The 16935-nt window shown below is 41.7% G+C and overlaps 1 protein-coding gene across 1 annotated transcript; it reads left to right on the plus strand.

The window, feature by feature from the left end:
- The first annotated feature begins 9059 nt into the window (after positions 1-9059).
- TCF24 (transcription factor 24) lies at positions 9060-16179 on the plus strand. Its single transcript, XM_056112792.1, has 2 exons — positions 9060-9575; positions 16066-16179. The coding sequence occupies exons 1-2, from the start codon at positions 9060-9062 to the stop codon at positions 16177-16179; spliced, it is 630 nt and encodes a 209-aa protein (XP_055968767.1).
- Positions 16180-16935: the final 756 nt, after the last annotated feature.

Here is a 16935-nt window from a genome sequence, read left to right on the forward strand (position 1 = left end):
CGGCTCTGCACTCAGGAATCACTCCTTCGGTGCTCAGGGGACCATATGGAATGCTGGGATTCGAACCCGGGTTGGCTGCATGCAAGGCAAACGCCCTACTCTCTGTGCTATCACTCCAGCCCCTACAATAGTATTCTTGAGCGTGTTTCTTTGGCAAGCAACTTTTTAAGATCTTACTAATGTCTCAGCAAAGTAAAAAAAAAATGTATATAGTCTCAGAAAATACTGTTGTTAAATTCAGTATGTTATCACACACTTAAATTAGTACATTCTAAAATGTTGCACATGCCACATATTTTACAGACTCAAGGAAAGCTCTAATCACTACGACTACACTTAAGAAAGAAAATATGTCAGCCTATCCTCATTTTCCTATGTTCAAGGTGATTTGCAGTGGTGTTTGTGGATTGAACCCTGACTGGTGCATGCAAACCAACCACCTTAAGCCCTTTCTAATCTCTAATCTTTCTCTCTAATCTCCCTTCACTGTCACTGTCACTGTCCTCCCGTTGTTCATCGATTTTCTCAAGCAGGCCCAGTAATGTCTCCATTGTGAGACTTTGTTGTTACTGTGTTTGGCATATCGAATACATCATGGGTAGCTTGCCGGGCTCTCCGAGAGGGGTGGAGGAATCGAACTCAAGTCGGTCATGTTGGCTGCGTGCAAGGCAAACACCCTACCACTGTGCTATCGCTCCAGCCCCTTAATTTTTATTCATTTATTTAGTTAGTTTTGGGTTTTGACCCATGCGTGGCAGTTCTCGGGGGTTACTCCTGGCTCTGCACTCAGGAATAACTCAGGGATCAAAGCCAGGATGGCTACATGCAAGGCTAGTGCCTTATCCAACTGTACTATTTCTCTGCACCCCTGTTTATTATTTTAAGACAAAAATAGCCTTGGATCATCCAACATATCTAGCATTATCTATACTTACTATATGATGTGGGGGGGGCAGAGAGATAATAGTACATTGGGTAGGGTGTCTGCCTTGTACTTGCTGACCTGGATTTGATCCCTGGCACCACATATGGTCCTCTGAGCACTGTCAGAAATGATCCTTAAGCACTGAACCAGAACAAGCCCCCTGTAACGATAGATAGATAGATAGATAGATAGATAGATAGATAGATAGATAGGAAGGATAGATACATATGGGGAGCCTGTAGAGAGGAGGAAAAGAGCTTAGAAAGCTTCCAAAATGCTTAAGTATATGCTCCTTTAAGGGACATTGGGAGCTGTGCCAGTAACCTATATGGAACACAGTGAAGCAACATCTGTCCAAAGACAGGGGAATGTTTTCCACCACCTTTAGAATGCCTGAAGTCTGTGCTCATGTATATTTACACAAGCCTACTTTCCCTACAGGGAGGAAAAAGTCAGACTCATTGACGTTGTTTTTGACCCCCAAACTGAACTTGATACTATCAATGTACACTTTAATTAAAGATTAGTTCAAACTGTTTTTTATTTAAAGGCTTGTTCTGAACAAATGCTTTCACTGTTCAATTAAAAATAATACATGGCATTAAACAGAAAATGTACACATTATAGTTTCTTTCTGTATTTATCACAGTAAATACTTCTGGCAGATGTTTCCTCTCTTTTCAAACATGCTAGGAGGTGCATAGACCTTAGTAATTTAAAAGTAGACGTTAAATGCATTTAAATATTGTAAAGAAGATCCTCTGAGAATACCGTATAGAACTGCATACTGAGTAAAGCAAATCATTACTTGAGGTTATTTAACAATCTTTCAAGCCCAAGCAATGTTAATCGAGTCAATCCATCTCTTCTGTTAATGTAAAAATAATAACTTTCTAGCTGGGTTACAATGCCCTTAGTTTCATATATCTTTTGAAGAATGTAAATCCCCAGGACCCATAATTCACAGGAAATGATCTCTGTATGTTATATAACTAGTTATAAAAATACCTAGTATCTTTAAATTATTGGAAGCATTGGATCTCTATGGATTAAAAAGTGAATTCATAACAGTAAATACAATTTGCTTTCACCACTATTAAAGTTCTGTTTGAACAGTTGTAACAAAAGATCTATGTACTTCAAGTAAAATTTTTAACACTTAGGTAATATTTTTGCCACAAATTTGTGCAGCAGCTTTATATAAGCTGATTTGCCAATCTCTAAATGCCTTTCATTTTGCTTTATTAAACCTAGCCTCTAATTTTGTATACGAAAAACAAACTTTTCTATATCAGTAATATAGGCATAATGTTAAGATTTTGATTTGCAGGGGCTGGAGAAATACCTCAGTGTGTTGAACATGTACTTTGCAGACGAGGCCGAGGTTTGATCTCAAGTACCTCATGGTTCTGAGCAATGTCAGGAGTCACTACAGAGCACAGAGTTGGGAGTAACACCTAATACTACCTGGTGTGGTACAAAAATAGTTTTTTTTAATTTTAAGTTCTCAATGAACTCTTTTACAACCCCACCCCTAAAAACAATAATGGTAAGCAAACAGAAACATTATTAAAAATTCCAAACTAATTTTTGTTACCCATTTTGTTACTATTCACTTGGTGAATAATTTGCTCTATAAACAAGATGTCTATGAATCAATTCAAAGAATTATTTAGTACTGCACTGTAGCACTGTCCTTGCTTTGTTCATTGATTTGCTCAAGTGGTCCCAGTAACATCTCCATTGTGAGACTTGTTGTTACTGTGTTTGGCATATAGAATAGTTGTGACTGTGTTTGGCATATTGAATACGCCACGGGGAGCTTGCCAGGCTCTGCCGTGAGGGCAAGAATTATTTAAAAATTTTAAAATGTAAAAAAAATTTACTGTTTTCTGGAAGCTTAATCTTAGTTAAATAAATATAGTAAAGTGCCAAGGTCAATATTTCTGGCTTTAATCCTATCCTGTCTCTTCCACATACTACTATATGACCTTAGTTAAATAAAAATACTAGTAGAAGGGCACATTTTCTGCTGCCCACATTGCAACATGTATCTGTACTTTTATTCTCTTTGACTCTTCTTACATTTTTCAAAATAAAACCATTTTTAAAGCAGAAACTAGTAGAAGTCTTTAAAATTACGCTCTTCCACTTTAAACCTTAGGAAAATGAGGATTGCAAATGCCTAATTTCACTGATCATGAGTGGCCCAGTCACACAGTTGTCATAATGTATACCTGGCACTTGAATACAAATCATTGACTCCAAAAGCCAAAGTCTCAACTACTTTAGAGAGTTTCAAATATGGGTGCAGGCAGGAAAAATAAGTGAGGGAAGCAGGTGAAAAATAAGACAGAGGTTAACTGGAGAGCAAATGACTGACAACACTAGGTCCAAAGCCAGGTGGATATACTGAGCTTGAGAAATCATAATGGTGAGAACAGATAAGTGAGAAATACAGTGAAATTTTCTGATTTTAAAATATTTAATTGACATTTTCCCTTTAAAAATAGCTATCAAGCATCTCCCATCCTGAGAGGAACCTCCCAACACCCTTTATTTGGTGCTCCCTTCTCTATCTGAGCTACCTTTTCCCCTAGAGTGTGCAGCTGGCCTCAAAGCCATGGAGTAATCCTCCTGGTACTTATCTCGGCAACTCTTGGGTGTTAGTCTCCTATTTTGTTACTTTATGTTCCCCAGATGAATGCAATCTTTCTATGTCTGCCCCTTTCTTTCTGACTCATTTTGCTTAGCATGATACTTTCCATGTAGTACCACTTGTATGTAAATTTCATGACTTCATCTTTTCTAACAGCTGCATAGTACTCCATTGTGTAGATGTACCAAAGTTTCTTTAACCAGTCATCTGTTCTCGGGCTCTCGGGTTTTTTCCAGATTTTGGCTATTGTGAATAGTGCAGCAATGAACAGAGAAGTGCAGATGTCATTTCGACTGTACTTTTGGAAAACATTATGGACGATTCTCAAAAAATTAGAAATTGAGCTCTCATTTGACCCAGCAATACCACTCCTGGGAATATATCCCAGAGAGGCAAAAAGTATAGTTAAAGTGATATCTGAACTTGTTTGTTCATTGCAGCATGATAGCCAGAATCTGGAAAAAACCTGAGTGCCCGAGAGCAGATGACTGGTTAAAGAAACGTTGGTACATTTACACAATGGAGTACTATGTAGCTGTTAGAAAAGATGAAGTCATGAAATTTATATACAAGTGGTACTACATGAAAAGTATCATGACTTAGACAAATAGTAGGCTTAGAATGCCTGCTATGCAAGCATGTGGTCTGAAGTTCAATGTCCAGTGGTGCCCCATGAGCTGAGTGCAATCTTGGCAGCTTTGCCCTTTGAGGCTGTCAGCTTTCCTGTCTTGATCCACTGCACCATAAGCAATTTCCAACAGCACTGCAGCCAAGTGTATGTGGGGTGCTTCCTCGGTGAAACAAGTAAAAAAGATGTGTGAGCACAAGGGTGAATAAAGTGCAGCCCTTCTGTGCAAATTTCTGAGCTCCACAGCAACTCTGGTCAGCATTACAATCAGAATGTATAGGTGTATCAAACTACCAGATAGCATGTACTGAAGAACCACAAATAAAGGAAGAGTAACTCTCACAGCAACCCAGCCACTGAATGTGGGTACACTGCAATCTGATGTGTGACATGTTCCCCCAAACAAATATAACAACTTAATGTACAAGTACCATAGCCAGGCATGTCTGTGATCCTTGGTGATCATGAGACAACAAAGGGAAGAGGAAATTTGGAAAACTAGGTCACAAAGTCATATACTTTCCAAGGCAAGAATTCTAAAAAATTGTACATAATACTATGAAAATAGTTTATCTGTTTTTGACATGGGGTTTAATTAAAATAAGGGCATGAGGGCCAGAAAGATAGTACAGTGGCTAAGTTTCTTGCCTTATATGCAGCATACTTGGATTTAATCCCTGGTACCATATACAGTCCTCTAAACCCCACCCAAATTCTAATAAATTAAGTAAGGACATATATATAATATATACTTTCTCCTTAAAGAAGAACTCTGCAAATATTAAATAGAATATAGTGAAGTGCCAAGGTCAATATGTCTGGCTTTAATCCTATCCTGTCTCTTCCACATACTACTATATGACCTTGGATAAATTACTTAATTCTTTTTTTTTTTTTTTTTTGCTTTTTGGGTCACACTCGTCGATGCTCGGGTTACTCCTGGCTTTGCACTCAGGAATCACTCCTGGCGGTGCTTGGGGGACCATATGGGATGCTGGGAATCGAACTCGGGTTGGCCGCGTGCAAAGGAAACGCCCTACCCACTGTGCTATTGCTCCAGCCCCTGGATAAATTACTTAATTCTTAATTAAAACTTAATTACTTAATTCCTCTGGGCTTTATTTCCTCAACTACAAACAATGTAAAATCTCAAAGGACTTCGGTAAAGATTAAATGAGAAAAACTTTTTTATAAAGAACTTGGCACATACAGTTAAATATGGTAACTGTTACTAATTAATGTAGTTAGTACTTCAAAAAATTTTTAAAGATTTTTCGTCTCCTGTGTTAATTGTAAATACTGATTTTGGCGGGGGTGGGGGGGTGGCAAAGAGGGTTGAGCTATCCTTCACGTGGTGCTGGGGATTTAACCAGATTAAGACACATGCAAGTGAAGCACCTTAATCCCTGTACTATCTCTCCAGTTTACAGGATTTATGACTACTCTAGAATTATCAAGGCATTCAGAAGGCTGCTTGAAGTGGCAACAGATAAGAAATTGGGTGGGCAGAAATGTTCAGTCTTATCTAATCCACTTCTGATACTCCTTTCTTTGGACAAACTAGCTGGCCACTGGCTGGTCGATGTAAGCAGCAAAGAAAATCCTTTGTGCCTGTCAAAGAGATTGGAGCATGCTAGGCTGGAATGAGGCGTTGGGAAATTTTAAGTGCAAAATTTAAGGGAACCTAAACACCTCATTTGTCTCCCCTAGCGCTGGCCCACCTTCCTTCCAATCCTATTCCCACACTGTTCCAATTAATAGATTTTTTTCATTGTATTTTTCCAAATGTTTGTGTTTGGGCTTCACTTATTTAATTTTGCAGTGCCAGGGAACAAACCCAGGGCCTTACAAATGCAAATTACATGAGTTATAACCTCAGACCCTTTCTGCACACTTAAAGCCTGAGAAAGCTCAGAATCTGGTTACTTCATAAGCCTTTACTACTGTCACTATCTCCTAGATTATACATATATATGAATATATATAAGACTGTATATACTATATAAAGTTTAGGATAACTTTCTTTTAAAATAATTTTAATCTTTCCCTCCCCTTTCCCCCATAAATAAAGGAATCTCCTGGAAGGAATCTGAACGCCTGCTGACAGAAAAAAAAAATGTTCATGAACCTCACCTTCTCTATAGCACAAAAGTAGAAAAAAAATCTGTTAGTAAAAACTGAACAAATTCCATTTTAAATGGCCTGAATTGTCTGATTTACAGTAGTAGGCAGCACCATCATCTCTGGTTTGAAGCTTTAGGGTACCATATAAGAAAAGCCATTGATTGTTGATTTGATTTGTTTCTTTATAGAATCCGAAACATTGTTTTCCTCATTACAATTTACAGGGGAAATAAATATGGGCTTCCGGGTTCATGAGAAGAAAATCGTTTTCCAAAGTAATGGTATTCTTGGTGCGTTTTTTGGGTGTGTGTGTTGGGCCACACCCGGTGATGGTCCTGATGGAACCCGGGTTACATTACATACAAATAATATGCACACAAGGCCAGCGCCCTACCTGCTGTACTAAAGGTTAACAGTTTTTCTAAAGGCTAACTGTTGTAACTAAAGGTAACTGAGATGAGAGCGTGAGGATTATTCTGATGCACCCCTCTACGTGTGGAACGAACTAGGGCAATGCAGCAAATGCCAGTTCCTGTCTTCTGTTTGGTAGTCCCGACAGTCAAACAGGGATGTAGATCGTGTGTACAAAATCAGTTTCACTCGAGACATCTGAGATGTGATTCTGTTCTGACCCCCAAGATCTTTCTTGTCCTGCTCTTGGCTGGGTAAAATCGGTTTCAAAGCTGCAGTAACCACGCTGCAGGGATATACTGGGTACCCCTTCAGACTTCGCCCCTTAGAGCTACGGGTCCGAGACCGGCTGCGGGGCGCCCCTGGGGTCGGGGCGATGCGCCAGGGGTTCTGCAGCCCCGCGACCCCCGCTGGCGCCCTATTTAAAGAACCTCACGGGGGGGGGGGGGCGGGCGGCTCCCCGCTCCCCGCCCCTCACGCTCTCACCGTGTCCCGCAGCGCAGTTTTCCCGCAGGGGCACGCACTTCTGTGTTTAAAACACGAAGCAAATCCGGGGTCCTGCGAAGGGGCAGTGTCACCCGCCTCCCCCACCGGACTGCTCCCCCCGGGCTGGGGGCTTTCCTTAAGACTCTCCGACAGGGCTGTCGAGGGGCTTCTGAGTACCGAGGAAGAGGGGCGACTGCGGCTGGTGGCGGTTGGAACTTCGGGGGACCGCTACCTCCGGAGGAGGATAAAGCAGGACCGGTTGGGATTCTCACAGAAATTCAAAGGCACACTCAGTGCCTCTTTTGCACCACAGCACCCAAAAGGAGAGAGATAACAAAAGGGAAGGGTGGGATGAAGGGGATGAGGGTGGGAGGGATACTGGGATCAGTGGTGGTGAAGAATGGGCACTGGTGGAGGGATTGGTACTTGATCATTGTATAACCGAAACCAAAACACAAAAATTTGTAAGTCTACAACTGTACTTCGTGGTGTTTCTGTAATAAAAATTAAATAAATAAATTTTCTTCAAAAAGATTCAAAGGCACGCTCCACCAAGAGGCGCCCCGGTGCAGCGCAGAGGCACACACTTAGGCAGGAACGGAGGCAAGGAGGCCAGCGGCGAGGCGAGGCCAGGCCACTAGCAAAGCGGGTCTGGGGGTCTCGAGCGCAGTCCCCGCCCCAGCCACAGCGTCGCCTTCGCGCCTCCACTCCCCGGCCACCCCGCGGGGGAAGGGGCGTGGCCAGGTGATGCCCAGCCCCCAGCCGCGCCCGGCCCGACGGTTTGATTGATGACTCTTAGGTAGCTGAGTGGGGGGCGGCTGGGTCCCGGCTCTGCCCACCCCTCCGCGGACCGCCCCCAGCTGGGCCAGGACCCCTGTCCGACCCGGAGCTCCTGCCGTACACACGCGCCTGGCTGCGAGCGCCCGGGCGTCAAAGGCGCCTGGAAGTGGCTGTCGATTTCAGCCGAATTAGAATGGAGTGACAGGAACAGTCCTGGTCACGCAGACGCGGTTGGACTCGTGTCTTCGGCTCGTCCAGCGGAGTCAAACCTCACCCAACCGCCGGAGGAAAGGTGAGGATCGGGCCCTAAGCGGACGCGCTGTGTAGGAGTGGAAGGATAGCATAGTCGAGGGTAGCATAGACCAAGGTGAGGCGCGGGTTCGCTGGGCCGAACTCACTCTGGGAGCGCGAAAGATAGTATAGGGGTTCTCAGGCTTGCACGCGGTGCTCCGGTTCGATCCCCGACACTTGCATACGGCTCCCCTCCCCAGCACCAAGAGGGAGTGATCCCTGAGCACTAGAGCTAAGAGTAAGCCCTGGGCTGTGCGCAACGAAGTGTGCTCCCTGCCCCAGAAAAATTATTCTAGACTCGCTCCGCCTTTCCAGGGTGTCCCAAGACTTGGGATGGAGGAGTGAGTGCGTGGGCACCGAGGGCTCCCAGTTAAAATCCGCGATATAGACTTGCACCGTCTCTCTTGCGTGGATCAATTGCAGAAGCACGCACCAGTGTTGAGCCCGAGATCTTATTTTTCCGGCAGGGAAATCCTTTCGCTTAATTTACCCGTGAAAAGTAAAACTCTCACGACCTGCTAAGGAGCTCGGGAACTTGGAGACCCCCAGCACTCTGTCTCACCCCAAGACCCGCAGAGGCAAAACAGCGCCGCGAACGGGAAATGCGAAGCTCGGGGCTTTGCATGCGAGGGTCCCTGGTTCCATCACCTGCACCTTATGGGTCCCTCAACAACGTGCGGGAGCAGCCCTCATCCCCCCACCCCCAAATATACAAAAAGTGAACTCTTTGAATAAAATGAGCCCCCTGGCGGAGAATGGCCAGAGCCACGTGGAACGGCGGAGTGGACTGCCTCCCTCGAGGTAGAGCCCTCCGTGTCTCGGGAACTCAACTTGCCCTTTCGGTGTTTTGCAGCGCGCACGGCGCGGGGGAATCTGCCATGGATTGCGGTGGCGGGCCCGCGGGCAGCTCCACGGTCGCTAGCAATAAGTCCCTCGCCCCGGCCTCGGCCACCCGCGACTCGAGCTCGGGAGAGAGCGGGCCCGGGCCGGCCCGCGCGGGAGTCGGCGCGCGCTCCGGGGGCGGGCGACCCGCGGCAGCGAACGCCGCGCGGGAGCGCAGCCGCGTGCAGACCCTGCGGCACGCCTTCCTGGAGCTGCAGCGCACGCTGCCGTCCGTGCCGCCCGACACCAAGCTGTCCAAGCTGGACGTGCTGCTGCTGGCTACCACCTACATCGCGCATCTCACGCGCAGCCTGCAGGACGACGCCGAGGAGCCAGCGGACCCCGCGCTGGGCGCCCTGCGCGGCGACGGCTACCTGCACCCGGTCAAGGTAGGAGCACGAGACCCTCTCCAGCGGGGCCGGGCCGGGAAACTGAACCTTGAACCGTCGGGTGGGCCCCTGGGCAGACGTCCCCAGACCTTCACCCTTTCTTCTGGACGAGGCGGGGGGGGGGGGGGGGGGCGGGGGACGGATTAAGGAAGGGACCCTTGGTCCGGGGACCACCAGATTCGAGGTTCCCACTTCCAGGAGACTAATTTTTAAGTTTCGCAGGTTTAGGCCAGGGCTCTTGGTCTCATGCCCCTTATGGAACCACTGGATGCGCTCCTTCGTGAGAACTTGGGTGCGTGGCGGGAGCTGCTGGAGTGTTAAATCCTAGCGATTTTTAGTATCGCGGGTCATTTACGAGCCTGGAAGATCTATTTTAAAAGTACTTTTTCTTTACATAGTTTTCTTGTATTTAGAACCCTACTTGAAAACCTTCACAAATTTGGTGCGGTGATGCACTTACTGAAAACTTTTTGGTAAAACTGGTAAGAACAAGATAAGAACCTTCTGCATCCCTAAGGAGTAGATTTTTTAGGTCTTCGCCTTCCCCTCTCCCCTCGTTTATTTGGGCCATACCCAGCAGTGCTCATATATATATATGATATATATATATCATTAAAGTTGAATCTTTCATTTAATATGGTACAGGTTCCCTCCTCTCATAAAAAAATACAGTTTCATTACAGTATGATGTGTTAATTTTGGGTCTGAATACTGGAAAATTATTTCATAGAGAATTTCAGTTAATATCATTATCAGCTTTCCTACTTTGGGATAGGGTAGAGGGAACTTGTATATGTGATTTTAATTTATTTCCTATATAACAGAACATAAACCTTTCTTGCACCTAGATTTTACTGTTTTGAATTATTACTTTGATCCTCCTTTCTGTTCATATATATATATATATATATATATATACTTTCTTTCACCCACTATAGTTTCTATATTATTATGTAATTATATATTACTTTATTCCATTTAGAGTATAGTTTCTATTCATTCCTATATTTTCTAATATTTTGTTCTGCCATTCAGAAACATTTTCCCAAACACACACACTAATAGAAAAGTAGGATTTAATCTTAACTATATTAGTGATCAGTAAGTGATTGAATAATAATTGCTGAAATGTGGCAAAGGCTCTAAATATCAACTGAGCTTAAAAATCTGGTGTGTTCAAATAAAAATCTAACATGGGAATAATTAATATGATGGACTCAAAATATTTTTAATATTAAATATAAATATTTGAAATACTATGTTATTTATAATTATAGGTCTTATTTCATTTATGAGTTAAATAATATCTCAGCTAAAAAGTTACTTCTTAGTAAAGAATCCTGTTTTATAGAGCTCATTATATTATTGTTTAAATACATCACCAATATTAACTTTTTTAAACTTGAATTTTTCATATACACTAAGAACATTTATTTTAACATTTAACTAGACTTTAATTTTTAAAAGAGCATCTATGAAACTAGCATCTTCTTGGTGATTTAATTCCAATGAATTAAATGAAGTATCAAGTTGTTTTCTACCTTTTTGCAGTATACATTTTTATTTAGAAGTAAAATTTTCACAAAACAATGTGCTTGACAAGAGGGTTTTTTTGCACTTGATTTAAATCCAAAATACTTTGTTAGTATAGCTCTTTTAAGAAAAAATAAATCTCATTTGCCCACTGAATCAATCCTTTTTCTCTTTTGGTTTTTAATTTTTTAATTTAATTGTTTTTTTAAATTTTATTTCTTTTTAACCAATTGCTTTCACTTAAAAAATCTCACTAGGGTTATTAAAACAAAGTCAGAAATTACCCTCTTTTGGTGTGTGTCATGAAGCATAGGGAATTATCCAGCTTGCTCGAGGCTTAATTCTGGCTCTGTGCTCAAGGATCACTCACTACTGAATTCAGGAGACCATATGCAGTGCTGGAGGTCAGACTAGGGTTTGCTATGTGCCAAAAATTACCTCTTCAGATTAAAATTTGCAGTAGTTGAGCAAATGACTCATTTGCCTTAAAATCATTTACTGTGCTTATTCTGTTAAAGCATTGTTAGCAAAATAAATATAATTAAATATAAGACCCTATCTTGAAATGAACAGAAATGAACTAAGATTAGGACAAAATACAAACTATGGTATTGGAAGGCGTAATGTTATATGTGTGTTCTAATAAAATCCACTTTATGGGCATAATAAATATAATAGGCTAAAATATTTCAAATATTAGATATGAACATTTGAAATGCTGTTATTTATAATTGTAGGTTTTATTCCATTTATAAATTAAATAATAGTTGAACAGTCTTAGTTGAACAGTCACTTCTTAGTAATTAAGGAGTCATCTTTTGAAGGACGTGTGGAGGTTCAGAAGGACATCATATGTAAACAATTGAAATGGCCTATAATACATTATTTCATAGATATTACCAAAATGCTTTTATATTAAAGCTATTTTTGATTAATATCAAAGGGGCAAAATATTTTAATTATTTGTATTTTTATTAACTAAAAATATTTCAATAATTAGTTAAGCAGTTTTCCATAATGACTTTAATTTTTTTTTAATTTGGGGGGTTTTAGGGGTCACACCCACCTGTGCTTAGTGCTTACTCCTGGCTGTCCCCAAGGGCTCAGGGTACTATACATGGTGCTGGGGATTGAATCTAGGTTAGTTGCATGCAAGGCAAGCGCCTTTTCCACTTGCTGTACTATCTATTCCTCTGCCCCCCAAATGACTTTATTATTCTGCCTTACAACATAGTGTTACAGGGGATGGGGGATGAGGGAACCCCGGTAAAATTCTATGGTAAAGTACATGTTTTACATGGATGAGGCATTCAGTTTCAACCCCTAGCACTCCCCCCTCCCCCCACAAAAAAAGCAACAAGAGTTGTAATACTAGAGTAATACTAAATCTTACTTTGATGATCAAAGAGTCTTCGACAAGTTTTTCAAGACCATGATTTTTGAATGATCAGAATTGAGGATTTGGCATTGTTAACTTTGTCAGGGATTTATATTAAGATAATTTCGAGGGGCCGAAGGAGATTTCTCAGAAAGAAAACATACCTGCCATACTAATGTGAGGCCGCCAGTTCAGTTCCCTGTGACAATTCCTTGCTCTCTTCCTCCAGAACTCAATTGCTGCCATGTTCATGGCTGATCTCCACAGTCTTAGACTAGCCTCATCCATGAGTGAAAAGTTCCAACGACTCTGCTTTTGGGACTCCTAGTGCCTAAATCATAACAAGGAGTGTGAGTACACCACAACTAACATGTATGACCCTCCGTTAACACTGTAACTAAAAGGTGGGATCACCATGGTCAGAAGTGTTAACCTCAGCAAGCATTTAGCTGGACACTGCCGAAATGGTGTACAAGCACCACAAAGAAAAGTGTACACCTCCTGCAGAGCACAAACATCGATAAAAGAGTATGGTCCCTGGCAAGCACCTTGATAAAGTGTGTAGCATATGTATGACCCCCATGTGAGTGACCCCAAAACAACCATGAAGGGAAGGGGAAAAACAGAATCTCCATTGAAACAAAAGATGAGTTTCAATATAGCAACACACTGCAGAGATGCCTCTGGACCCAGTGCCAGGGTGACTTATCCGGGGCAACCCAGAGGGAAGCAGGTGAGACCTGTCCCCCAGCACCCCCCCCCCCCCCGCAGCCCAGTAGTGCCCCAGCATCCAGAACTTCCAGAACTCAATTGCTGCCATGCTCATGGCTGCTCTTCACAGTCTTAGACTAGCCTCATCCATGAGTGAAACTGTGGAAAATCCAGGTATGTGAGCGAAATCTCCAGGCTCACATGGAGTATGGAATGGGTGACCTCCCCGCATCTCCCTGTGCTTCCTGTAGCCTGGTGTGAACTGCCTCTGGCACCATAGAAAATCATTAGTGTACATGATCCAGAGACTCACCAATAAATCTCTCGGAAGAGAGCAACACAAGAGTGACATGCCACAGAGATGCCTCTGGACCCTAAAGTCACCATCCAGTTAAAAAAAATTAACCTCAGCTGTATCACCATGTTTAAAATTTTAGAATTCCTGGAGCAGCATCTCAGACTCTACACCACAAATGTACCAAGAGTAGCACACTACATTTGATGGGGTGTAAAATAGAAGGCAAGCAATCTCGTTAAAAAAAAAAAAAATATATATATATATATAAAACTTGTCATCCCATTGATCATTGATTTGCTCAAGCAGGTGCCAGTAATGTTTTCATTCATCCCTGTCACGTGCTAGTATAGCCCAATAGCATCTGCTTGCTCCAGGAACACGAAGAGCCTCAAACTATTTGTTCAGGGTTTTGACGAAGAAGTCTAACCATCTTGTAGGTGGGCGGCCACGCGTCCTTTTGATGTCCCGTGGATCCAGTTGGTAACAGCTCTAGTCCAGCGGTCATCTCTAAATCGCATTACATGTCCGATCCATCTGATTTTTGACACCTTGGCAAATGACAGTGTCCCTGATTCTTGATCATCAATGGAGGTTGGAACTCCAGATTCCTTCTCTCACTTGAGTGAAATGTGATATTTCAAGCATAGCTCTTTCGATTCCTCTTTGGAATAACTGAATAGCATTTTTGTCCTGTTTTCGTAGGGCCCAGGTCTCTGAGGCGTATGTTAGTGCAATATATATGTATGTATATATATATATACATATATACATATATATATACACACACACATATATACAAGACTCAAACTTTAACAACATGTTAGTAATCTCTTATACAAGGGCTTAATGGCTCCAGGATGAAATACAACAATCTTCACACATATTTCTTTAAGGAAACTTTTTGGATTTTTTTAGCAGATTATTCATAACAAATAATATAAAATAAAATATTTAGGTCCTTCTTTGTGGGAAGACTTTGGGGGTCAGGGTGGAAATATTTGAAATATGGTGGTGGGAAGGTGTAATGGTGGTGGGATTGGTGTTGAAATATTAAATGTAATAAATTATTGTGAACAACAACAAAAATAAATTTTTTAAGAGTTTCAATATATCCAGTCATTTAATGTGGATGTTTTGTTTATGTATCACCAAAACGCCCGAATTATACGCAGCTTCCAGATATTTCTAGATAGATAAAGTGTCTAGATTTAAATATTTGGACTTAGTAACTTTTCATTGTAGTTCTTTGACAAGAGTAGACACAAGTATTTACTATGTATAATTTTTGAAAATAATTTTAAAATCAGAGACTTGTTTTAAGTTTAATTTTGTTTTAGGTTTAGTTTAAAATTACAATTTTGTGGATAGATATATCCATTTACTTAGCTATAGTTATGATTTCTTATAGTTTTTATATGCATGCACAATTATTTTATAGTTTATATCCAGGTATGTTTGGGGTTTTTTTTTTGGAGGAGGGAGATTTGGGCCACATCCAGCTATGCTCAGGGCTTATTCCAGGTTTAGTTCTTATTTCTGTGCTTAGGGATCATTCCTGGCAGAGCTCAGGGACAATATAGGATTCTGGGAATCTAACCCAGGTCACCCACATGCAAGGCAAATAAATGCCTTACCCTCTGTACTATATCCCCAGGCCTTCAAGAGATGTATGTTTTTAAGGATCTTTTTAAGTACATCTTTAAGGGTTTTTTAAATTATGTTTTTTTTATTTTTTATTTTTATTTATTTATTTATTTTGAATACCCATCCCTCCACCAGTGATCATTTCCCACCACCACAAATCCCAGTATCCCTCCCAACCCCTATGCCCTCCATCACCCCCTGCCTCTGTGGCAGGGCATTCCCTTTTGTTCTCTCTTTCCTATTGCGTGTTGTGGTTTGCAAAAGAGTTAAGCCTGATTTTCAGGGAGAAACGTTGGATAATTTACTTTCCATTGATCACTTTGTATATAAGGAAATGTCACGTGGCCACATAATTGGCCACGCGGTTTGGAATAAAAGTCCTGGTTTCCGCATGCCTGAGCTACGCTTGTAGAGGCTCATGGTCACTGGGATTTCATCTAGAGAAGGCGGGATGTGGCACCTACCCCATCTAGGACTTCCCGGTGATCTCGGCTCTGTTTGGGACCTGGAGTATAAAGGTGCTGGTTCTGTGCTCAGAATTGGCCCCACAGGAAGACTATGCATGTGGTGCTGGGGATTAAACTGGTGGTCTGCTGCATGCAAGCCTTAATCCCTGTGTTATCTCTCATCCCTGGTTTTTAGTTTTGTTAACATTAACAAACCTTTTTCAGGTTGTGCCTTAAACTTCCTGATTAAATAATTGTTATTAACTAAAATATTATATTTGCATTTAGGTGTCTGTAATTTTTTTAATTTAAATTAAAAAAATTTTAACTGACTCACCATGAGATATACATAGTCGTTCATGATTGGGTTTCAGTCAAAACCCATCCCTTCACCTGTCTAGAATTTTTAACATTACTCTTACTGTTATATCTGTCATTGAGTCTAACACTTGCATTCTTGTTTAATTTTTTTTTTTTCAGAAATGGCCCATGCGATCAAGGTTATACATTGGTGCTACCGGTCAGTTTCTGAAGCATTCCATCTCTGGAGAAAAGACAAATCATGGTGGCACTTCTACAGACTCTCAGCCTTAAGTCTCCTTGGATGAAGACTTGTAGAAGTGGTATCTGTTATATTAAATTGTATTAATTATTCTATATTTATTACAGCAAATGTGACAAACATAACTTCTGAAACTTTCCTTATAAATACATAGTTAGATGGTCAAAGCTACTTGTATAAACATATTTGGTGGCCAGAGCAACAGTATGGTGGGTAGGGCATTTGCCTTGCACATGACTGACCTAGGTTTGATCCCAGGCATCCCATATGGTCTCCTGAGCACCATCAGGAGTAATCCTGAGTGCAGAGCCAGGAATGACCCCTGATCATCACCAGGTGTGACCCACCCCACTCCCCCACAACTAGATGGAATGAAATAAGCAGTATTGTATACAATATACAGCTTGTCTATTCAGTGTGAGAAAATAATCACTATAGTCCAAGAAAATCTATTGGAAAACAAAAAAAGAAAAGAATTATATATATCTTAAAAACCTGCACACATTTTCAGTAGTGTGTCTGTTTCCGAAGAGCTGAAACCCATCACTACAGTCTTCATTGTTTAAACGATTAAAAGCTATGTAATATAAAACCAGCATTCCCTTTTAGTGAAGCCTGTGCTCAAAGTTGGTCCAAGGATCACTTCACTTGAAAGCAGTGAGATCATGTATTTAGCTGAAAAACGTGAACAAACGGCTGTGGCAATAGGAAGAGACAGTCACTTTTTAAGCTAGGTCTTTTGACCTCAGGAAACTTGTTTGGAATATTAGAAACGGTTTGCTTCATAG

The sequence above is a fragment of the Sorex fumeus genome, unplaced genomic scaffold (assembly GCF_029834395.1).
Source record: "Sorex fumeus unplaced genomic scaffold, SorFum_2.1 ptg000002l, whole genome shotgun sequence".
NCBI lineage: Eukaryota > Metazoa > Chordata > Mammalia > Eulipotyphla > Soricidae > Sorex > Sorex fumeus.